The sequence below is a fragment of the Lycium ferocissimum genome, unplaced genomic scaffold (genome assembly GCF_029784015.1).
Source record: "Lycium ferocissimum isolate CSIRO_LF1 unplaced genomic scaffold, AGI_CSIRO_Lferr_CH_V1 ctg17815, whole genome shotgun sequence".
NCBI lineage: Eukaryota > Viridiplantae > Streptophyta > Magnoliopsida > Solanales > Solanaceae > Lycium > Lycium ferocissimum.
This window is the reverse complement of record NW_026717433.1, coordinates 4,288-14,975: the sequence shown is the minus strand read 5'-3', so window position 1 is coordinate 14,975 and position 10,688 is coordinate 4,288. Positions and strand designations below refer to the sequence as shown.

General features: G+C 36.8%; 1 protein-coding gene across 1 annotated transcript; it reads left to right on the top strand.

Moving 5' to 3' along the window:
• The first annotated feature begins 2,444 nt into the window (after nt 1–2,444).
• LOC132042770 (elongator complex protein 6) lies at nt 2,445–10,428 on the top strand. The gene is made up of 5 exons (XM_059433287.1): nt 2,445–2,657; nt 4,265–4,337; nt 4,935–5,143; nt 5,577–5,723; nt 9,895–10,428. Exons 1-5 carry the CDS (start codon nt 2,445–2,447, stop codon nt 10,015–10,017), a joined length of 765 nt encoding a protein of 254 aa, XP_059289270.1. The 3' UTR covers nt 10,018–10,428.
• Nucleotides 10,429–10,688: the final 260 nt, after the last annotated feature.

Genomic DNA, 10,688 nt, shown 5'->3' with positions numbered 1-10,688 from the left:
ATTTTATTAAATTTAAAAAGAAAGAGGAGGAAGGGATATTTTTGAGCCAAAAATAAAGATTAATAAAGGTATTTTTAGACCAAAAGTGAAAGGAAAGTATTTGTAAATCAGTCCAACCCCTCGCACAGTTGTCTCTCCCTCTCGCCAGCTTTCTCTTTTGAAGCTGCCACTACACTAAACCCCCCTGGTCTAGGCAGGTAAAATTTCTTTTTTCTTCCTGTGTCGTTTGTCCCTCTCCCTCAACCCCCCTCCCCCCTCGCCCCCCGGTATTTTGTCGTTTGGTTTAAGAGTTTTTTTGTCTAATCTGATGTAGAAATTCGGGATTTGCTTGATAGCAAACCATAATCCCGCTATCTCACGGCCATATGATAACCGTAGAGTGCTAAACTTTTGCAAGGACAAACTGTGCACTTCAAGTGTTTGATAAATTGCCCGAACGAATTTTTCAAGGGTTTTTGTGAAGTCTGAGTAGAAAGCCGATATCTAATGGCAATGTAAGCACTCCCTTAAGTGTGGGGGTGGTCGTTTGGGAGTTTTCGGACTTCAATTGCATTTGACTTGGCACGACATGTGCGCCGTGTCAACCCACCTTGTGCTCAATTGTACTAAATGGATATATATGTATATATATATGTGTGTGTGTGTGTGTGTGATTGTGAGTGTCTTAGAACATGTTTTAATGGTTGACTGTACCTTAATTTACACACTTAACGCTCACGAGCTAAGTGTGGGGTGCTTCTGAGGGCAGTGCACATTCTTAACTAGGCATTTCGCCATGGAAACCAAATATTTTTCACTTTATTTGGAATTTTTGAAGTTGGAGTTGTGTTTGGTTATAGTTTTTGCGAAGAACATTTGGTTGTTTGAATGTTCTCAAAGTGAAAACTGGATTTTAAGTATTTAAGTTGTATTTGGAATTTTCATGGCCAAACACTGATTTTCAAATAAAGTGAAAAGAAAATTCCGGGAAAAATGAATAATTCTTATGGCCAAACGGGTCCTAAGTGTGGGGTGGGGGTGTCAGATTGATTTTGGCCTGTATTTTACTGCTATATCTGATCTGTTCCATTATTTGATTTCTTGATATATTATTAAATGATCAGAACTTGAGCCATGATAATTGTATGACTATAGCTAGTTTTTTTGTTATATTGGCTTAATCTCAGGTTTTATTTAAACCACAGTTCTTTCCCGAGGATGCCAATTTTTCTTTTGAACCGGGTGTTTTTAGGTAGATTCTTTTTTAATGTGGACTTTCCCGATGATGGATAGCGTGACAAATTTCTTAAGGGAAGTAGTCTTTAAGATGAACGACCTAGTAAAGGTTTATGTATACTGTATCTCTGATAAGCATGAAATATCAAAAAACCAAAAAAAGCCAATCTGATTTAGGAATGAAAACGGAGAAAATAAACAAAATAAGAAAATTATAATCAAATTAATTAAGTCTTTGGATTGTCGGATGATGATGGATAAAATCTGTAGATTTATTGACAAATATGAGTCCTGTGCATCTGTGCTATATTTTGTAAGGTTGCAATCTTTTTAATTGGCTACGTAGATAAAATATAATGTTTTGGGCTGTACTTTTGTGCAAATTTCCCGTAATTTAATTGGATGATAATCATGCCTTTTTATTAAAGAGTAAAAAAACCTGGAATTACTATTTTCAAATTATGTCAATGCTGGATCCCCACCTGAAGGTCACCTGAATAATATCAGTTAGGGAAGAACCCTAAGTAAAACCCCTTGGAGAACGTTGGTTTTTTTGTATTTTGTAAACGTTTAACAAATTTTAATTATTACATTTCAACTCCCATTTAGCTTTAATCACATTTTAAGTGGCACTTATAAGTTATACCAGCTGTGATCAAAGAGCTCAAGTGATACCCACAGGCCACAGCTCCCTTTTTTTTTTTTTTTTTTGATTAAGCACCGGGTGTCCGAGTCTCTTTGAGCCCCGACTAATCCCGGGGGTGCACAGGCCCTCGGCAAGGAGTTTCCCGCAAGTGCACCACGGGTAATTTGGGGTTTCCCGTCCACGATGGCCCTCGTAAATTGTTTGCACCCAGCGGGTTTCGAACTTGAGACCTTGAAAGGGAGCACCCCAAGGCTCAAGTCAATTGCCACCAGGGCCATTGAAATCAAAAGGGCCAGTGAAAGGCCATAGTTACAAGGAGTCTAGCAAAAGCTGCACAAACATAATAAACTAGCAACTAAAGAGACTCTAGAAATTGGCAGTGTCTCCGTCTCATCTATGTACTTTTCTTTACACCAAAAATGCAAAAGACGAATACAATTAAGCTTTATCTTCTGGATAGGGTTGCTTTTGTTTTCAAAACATCTTGTATTCCTTTCCCTCCAGATAGTCCACCGCATCTCATTTTTTCAGTTGTTCCGCAGGGAAAAACTCTAAGTAAAACGCCTTGGGGAGTCGTCTAGGCATGGATAATTCGCGTCCCAACCTGCTGGAGGAAGCGCTTGGCATTGGCAAAGGCGGGCGAGTGGTGGTGGTGGAGGATTGTGTTGAGACCAGCGGCGCCTTCGTGCTCCACCATTTCCTTAAGCATTCTTTCCACCCCGAATCTTCTGATGTCATCGTTTTCATCGCCTTTGCCCACCCTTTCTCTCACTATGACCGCATTCTCCGCAAGATGGTCAGTCACATAATGCACCAATTACTCTCTTTTATATTAGATTTATCCTGTTAATTAATAATGTTTTCTTATTACTTCTATTTGATTTGCTGGTGACACAAATTGGTGTGATATTACTCGAGTATTCTTCTGATTGTCACTACTCTTTGTTTCTAATGTTCATCCCTAATACACAAACTCCTGTTATGAGTTTTGGTACTAAGATTAAATACCCAACAAAAAGTAATAGTTTCTGTTATTTGCGTTTGTTCTCAGCAATTTGAATGCAGACTAGAGTTAAATACAAGGGAAACGGTTCCTCTTCCTCTTTTATCAATCTATAGGAGGTTGTCTTGCTAGTGATTAAGGTGGAAGGCGGTTAGCTATTGAGAGTTATGTATCTTGCAGACAATCTGTGGTTCAATATATGACCCAAGGGATATATGTCGAAACACATTTTATTACACCAAAGCCATCGGTTGTAGTTGTACGTTAATCATATGTATTCTTACCTCATTTTATCAATTAAGATATTTTGGTGCATCCAAAGAGTTCAGGTAACTATTTTCCATATCTTTCTATCTGTTTTGGACGTTGCTTATCAAAACTCATTTTTGAAGAGAAAACAGATAGAATTTAGGAGTAATGCACTTCTATTTGGTATTTAATGTATTTGGAATCTCAGGGCTTTTAGCCACAGCAAGTGATGTTTTTATGGGAGTGGTGAAAGGCAGTGAGTAGAATAGCGCTAGGAAAGTTCCTTTTAGATGCCCGTGTATACTCAATGCCAGATGTTATGTATCTTCAGCATCCTTTCGTACCTCTATTTGAGCTTTCTCTTGTAGGAATGCCTTAATCATCCAAGTTGAGATCCATTCGGGATTGCTATTTTTGTGGAGTTAACCTCTTACATCCTTCTAGCGAAAAATAATGTTTTCAATAAAAGCTTGAGGAAATTTTTCATATCTGTCGGAATGTCTTATCAGCTGGTACAATGAAATCTGATAATGTTTATCATTCGCCTTCCCTATTAGGATGACGCTTCCTTTTAGGTCAAACCCTCGTTTTTCTTTTTAAGCAATCAAAACCTTCCCCGTGCTGTCTGATTTTAGGATCTGTTTTTTGATTGTTGGATATATGTCCTTTTATGCTCAATTTATCTATCAAACAATGCACAAGCTGTTGTCAATTTGTGCAAAATAAATGTGCTCGTTTCAGTGCTTCCATGTTTCAAGCAATTGTTGTATGCAACATAAATTAAAAAGCAAGCGCAGGTTTGAACTCCTAAATTCTAATTTTCTATAGTATTTACCATGGCTTCTTCACCTTCCGTTATTTCGTTTCACTTTGAAATGCTTTTCCTTGAGCCGAGGGTCTACCAGAAACAACCTCTCTACCTCCTAAGGTCTGCGTACACTACCCTCCCGCACCCCATTTGTGGGATTACACTGGGTATATGTTGTTGTATCTGGCATCATCCTTTACTCAAAAGGATATATGTGCCCAAGTTTTCAGAAGTTTCAGTTTTCTTGTTTTTCTCAATCATTTTAATGGATGTTTTAATCCTGTATACTTTTAAAGCCTCACAATCCTTTTTTTTTTTTTTTTTTTTGCTCTTTCCTGAACAGGGTTGCAACTTAACTGTGCAGAGGAAGAATCAAAGATTTGTATTTCTTGACATGCTTACACTGCAGTGCCCAGGTGAAGATGTCCAGCAGAAATGATTAACTATAATGAAAGTTTTGTTAGCTATTTGCCCGCAACCTTGATTTACCCGTGTTTTAGCAGTCGCTTTGTGTGTTATGAGAATTTTAACACCATTAGCAAGGGAGAATAAAAAAATAAAAAAATAAAAAAACTTAACGAGCAGTCTCTGTGTATTTTATGAGAAGTTTAACACCATTAACAAGGAGACCTAATTACTTATAAAAAAATATGAAAATATTTTGAAAATATTAAAGGACCTAAATTCAAGTGATGTTGGAATTTACAGTTTTTACAGTGCTTTAGTGCTGCTCTTCCCTTTTGAGAGCCATATATCAATTATCTTCTTCTTACCAATGTAGAAAACTTGATTATTAGGAATTTTGGGAACTCATGCATTTCTATCGAATAAAGATAAATCTGAGATTCACTTAGAAGTGTTCCAACTATGAATTGGAAAAGTTGCATGCATACTGCCCTGCCTTTTTTTTTTTTGTTTAACCAATACTTTTCTTTATGAGACTGATATTAATTCTACTAATCTGTCTAGCATTATTTGGCCCTCTTAATTGTATGCGCTCAATTCATAATTAGACAGAAATGGAGGGGAAGCAAGAGAAGATGGATTACTTGCATTGTATGGGGAACTTGAGAAAGCAGTAGAAATATATTCTTCACTTGAAGGCAGTAGAACCATTACTATTATGATTGATGACGTTTCGCTTATGGAAGTGGTGGCTAATGGTTCATCAAATCACGTGTTGGATTTTCTACACTACTGCTACACTCTGAAAGCAAAATATGTGAGCAATTTTATCCACTATTTTTCTGCATCTCATTCTGACAGTAGTATGAGCTAAAGACTTACCGAAGAAAAGGAAATAAAAAAAGTTAATACTCTCTCCGTTTCAATTTATGTGAACCTATTTCCTTATTATTCCGTGCCAAAAAGAATGACCCTTTTTATATTTGGAGACAATTTACCTTTATGCAATGATTTATAGCCACACAAATATATGCGAATTATTAAGTTTTACCTTTTCAAAAAAAAAAAAATATATATATATATATATGCGACTCATTTAACTCCACAAGTTTAAAAGTTTTCTCTTCTTAAACTCCGTGCCGAGTCAAATGGGCTCACATAAATTGAAGTGGAGGGAGTAGTTTTTTTTGGTGAGTAGAAAAAAAAAGTTAAATAGCGTGGGCTACGTTCTTAATATTCTTTTTATCCAGGGCTGTTCCTTTGTTACTCTTAATCATGAGGATATCTATTCCAGTGCAAATATGCTGCCCTTAATCTTGCAACCGGAGTACCTTGCTGATGTTATAATCAAGGCAGAACCTCTGGCAACTGGTTTAGCAAGTGACGTGCATGGACAGGTACAATTTTAGTACCTTTTATCCTTTCCCCTATATACCTTGGTTGTACTTAAACTGTGTCACCTTCTCTCCTTGACTAAAGGAAGGAAAAATAGAGAAGGCTATCTCCTTTTCCTTTTATCCCCGAACCTGTATTCATTTTTTGTCTAACTTTTGTCGTCTCTCTTTTTCCCTTTATTATCCGCAAGCTTCTACTCTACCCAGAAAGAAAGAAAAAAAAAAGTTCATTGGTCACTCTTCAGACCCTGCTAATGCAGGATGCTTTGTGCAATGGGCTGCCCCTTTTTTTAGTGGTCACACTCTTATCAAAGACATTTCTGTTCTGAAAACTGACTGTCCTTACAGAATAATCTGATTGGTCAGTTGTATGACCCTAATGGTCTGTTTATGAACTTCAATAGTTGAATAGCTAAGAGAAAGTCTGGAAATTGTAATGTCACGACCTATTTTCACTAAGTCGTGCGGGCACCTACCTTTCCCACCTCGGTAGGCGAACCCTTATTCCAACAATCAAAAATATATAAATAAAGCTGAAGAAGATAAAATAACGTAAGTCTCACGATAATAATATAAAGAAATATAGAAATAATGAGAATCCAACCCCGATGTCGGTCGGGTCGTACAGAGCATCTAACTAAATACTCATAAGTACGAATCATAATAATACATAGTAGCCTAAAAGATCATGTCCCCGAGAATGAAACAAGACATAAGGATAAAAAGAGTCATCGGCATCGATCGTCCTCGTGCTCATCTGAAGGACTCGAATCGAGAAATCCTCGAATATTAGCCACGAAGAGTAGAAATCGATCTCGGTGGTACTCTGCATTCATAAAGAATGCGGCAAGTGTGAAATCGTACAAACAACGAATGCATTGGTAGGTATCGTAGGCCGACTAAGACTAGATAACGTATATAAAGACAACAAGCAAGAAAAACATATAAACCAACAAGTACAAGTCAATATGAATCCATATCCGCGGAGAACAAGTCATCTTTTATGTTATAGCATCTAAACAATTGTGCCAAGTCTTAGTATAATCAATCGAATCGGTACATCACGGTAGTATCACAACAATCAACGGGAACCAAGATATAATGCAATGCAATAATGTATGTAGGATGAATGCAATGCATATGCGATTTTGTACAACACGTCCGGACGGAGTAACTCCGCGTCTCGGCGATCATGACCCATGGGGGACCCGCGAAGTCCGTACACTCGCCGCTCTCGGAATATAACCTCGGATCACGAGCACACTCTCGCGATCCCGGCAAGACCTCGGGCATCGGACACTCCGTCGTTCCGCAAGAAACCTCGGCAACAAACACTCGTCTCTCTTTTATATCCGCAAAGACCTCGGAGGCTGCACACTCTCTCACATATCATCATTAGTGCCATAACCGTGCATATATCAATGTATCATGGAAATGCGTATGAGTATGATGAAATGTAATGTTAAAAAACCAATTCAATCCGAAACGGCACACATGGAATACAAGTAATATCGCACGATAAGGCTACACAAAAAACACGATGGAATCACCATTCTCATCTCCGTATCAATCAAGTAAAGCACCGCAATATCATAGTCATGATATATCATTAGTCACGGATACTCAATGTCTCAAGTGGCAACGAGCACAAAAAAAAAATAGATCAAGATAAGTCAACAACACGACGGGATGTGTGCCCCCCAAATCATACAACAAGGTCCAAGCCTAAGAAAATATCTAACCCAACTTGATACCGCGAGTTTATATACATTCTCGACAATATCATCTAAACATACGCTTCGCTAATCAAAGTCTCACCATAAGGTAAGCCGTAACCTACCTCAATGCGGAAACCAGTGTCACGAACTCCCGTACCAAAGTTTTTTCCCGAAGTGCTTGATCGGACAAGGTCTTTAGTGCTTATTCGTCACACAATATGTGTACGCTACCCAATAATACTTCAACCTATATTAAGACGCCAACAACTATGGTTAAGCTAGGGGAGATTCAACGTATTCTAACGTTAGTAACTCCTTTCTAGATGTTTAGGCGATGTTTTCTCTTGTATCTAAACCAACCACATACAACCAATACAACATCAATAATTATGTGTTCAATACCGATCCGGACAGCCCACACAATATTCTAAACAGCCCACAAATCATTTCAATTTTTAACCATCAATGTCTTCATTCTTATTTTGGAACCCATGACAACAACAATCAACATTCAAAATAAATTAGCCCATCCTTTCTTATAAAACAGTCCACGGTTGGACTGTTTTTTTCCCACTTCCACATATATCATTTCTTTTACATCTTAACTCACATATTTACAATGCAAACAATACACCACAATGTCCATAACAATCAACAACTGAAGTATCACATAAAACAGTCCATTAACTCCCTAAATCAGCCCCTACACGGCTTCAACACAACCACATACAAAATTCCATAATTTTCATTCCTTTCATACACACTACCATATTCAAACCATTCTTAATACATGTACAAGAAATTTAAACATTGCTTCACATAAGCCTATCATACACGGCTAACTTTAAGTTTCAACAACAACATTCAATACCAACATGCACCATTTTATACATATTACCAATGCATCAACTCATTCTAACTGTAAAAGAAATGACCAATTCTTACCTTGAATACTTGGCTCCAATTTGTGTCTTAAATTCTTATACTTATTCTTGCTTCTCTACCTCCTTCTCCTTCGAATTCTATTGAACAACAAAACTGAAATTCTTTTTGTGTTTTGTGTTTTGTGTTTTCCAACCTGGCCGTGACCTTCTCTTTCAACAACTCTTCTTTTGGTTTGTTTATTTCTTGCTTCTCCACCAACTACTACACATTATTGTATGTCTTCACTTTATAATTTTTGTTAGCAACAAAAATCAGTTTTCCTCTTTTGAAAACCAAGCTGGCCGACCAGCCATGGTGGTGTTTTCTTATTCTTGAAAGCTGATTTTCAACAAAAGGAAATGGAAAGTGTCATTTGCACTATGCCTTATTTTATATAAGGTTTCCCATCATGCTACACGTACACCCCCACTTGATGATTCAACATTGCACTTGTTTTGTTAACTTTTCAGATTTTGATTCTTTTATATTCGGGTGGGGCCCTCCACTATATCCATGTTGTTGTATATAAAAAGTTGTTGTGCAATCAACATCACGTTGTGATAAAAAAATATATGGAGCCATATTGCTCTTAGGAATGATAAAATGTTGCTGAGTTGCTTAAGAAACTTTTCTAACCTTTCAAAGTGTAATAATAATAATAAAACTTCCTTTCCTTTCTTTATTTGGAATGTGGAACCTACCACTAGCCTTTATAAATTACCAAATCATTCTTATGTTTGCCACCAGATCCATAGTTATATATAAATCATTTGTTTCTTTTGTTAACATGGTCACACGTGGAAAAATGTCCCCTTACCACTTATCCACTTAATCTTTAATTAATCCCTTTTTCTTTTCCACTAACTCCAACCACGTTTTGTACCCCTTAAACCCATTGTTTATGGGTTGTAAAAGAAAAAGTCTCAATCTGAAATTTAATCCTAATGGTTACCTTTTAATTAGTGGATTATGCTTACATAGTACCTTCCCATATAAAATCCTTGATTAAAATATTAGTAAATGAAAAATATCTCATAATAATTTCATAAATATTGAGATATTTAGAGAATATATTTTATCAAGTTCTAATTTTCCCAATCTTATATCAAGAGGATAAATTTTTGTACTATTAATTTTCACAACGAAAGAAAATAACTCTTTTTATGAATAACTATTCACACACATTAATTACACATATTCTAAAATTTATTCGTCAATTAAATAATCGAATCACTTTTTGCTTATATTTATATAACACAAAATTAGACCACGAAAAGGGTGTTTTAGGGATATCAGGCCTAAAAGTGCTAAACGACCAAATGGGTCGTTACATGTAATAACCTTGTCTCTTTAACCTAGAATTAGTGCAGTATCTGTGGCGGTTTTTAGCTGAAAAGCATTATTCTTGTGATTACTTGCATTCATCTATATTACTTAAACATTTAAATGACTCGTTGGGATAAACATGCACTTGATGTTTGTGTCCGTCTTGCTAATTCCTTCTCTTTCTGTTTCTCTTTTCTTCCCTGCAGTTGACTGTTTTAAATAAGGGAAGTGCTTGTGACTTGGGAGGCTCAAGTTCTAAGGTCCGCAATTTCCACTTTAGGGTCAAGGAAAATTACGTAGACTACTTCTATCCGGGGACTCAGACTTGAATAGATGCCCTGTTCATTGAATTTGAACGTTGGTCAGCATATCTTAGACCGGAGGATGCAGTAATTGATGTCCCATAGCGTTGGCAGAAGCGTGATTTTGAGGTGAAAACTTTCCATTTCTTTTGCCGATTGGTTAACATATGTTACAGTAAAAGATAATTAGCCCAGCTAATCATTACAATCTTATAATGGATGACCAAAGAGCAAGGAGCAAACTATATTTATCTTTGATCTCTGGCAACTGGCAAAGGCGTCCTGACATGGTAATCTTTACTAGAAAGGCATGTAAAACTTAGAAACCAAATTTGACCTTCAGTTTGGCCCTTCTTGGCTCTGTATGTTGACGCCTCCCATTCAAGTTTCCAGAATTTCTGAGTTTTATTGTTAGGGAAATTCAGTTGCTTTCTGTTACCTTGGAATACCTCTTTCTTACTTCAGATGTGTTTCACTACTCTGAAGTGCACCTTATCGTGGTGTACAATCGATAGAGTGAAATGCGAGTTGGGTTTAAAAATATATTGGTGCTTTGGATAGAATTGATTTGGTAAAAGTTGTACATGTGAAATGTTCGAAGAGAAATGTGAAGCATTATAACATCGACTACAAATTGAAAGGTTAAAGAATTCAAGATAATGAGGGCCACTAAACTGCAGCTTCGAAGTAGAAAAAAA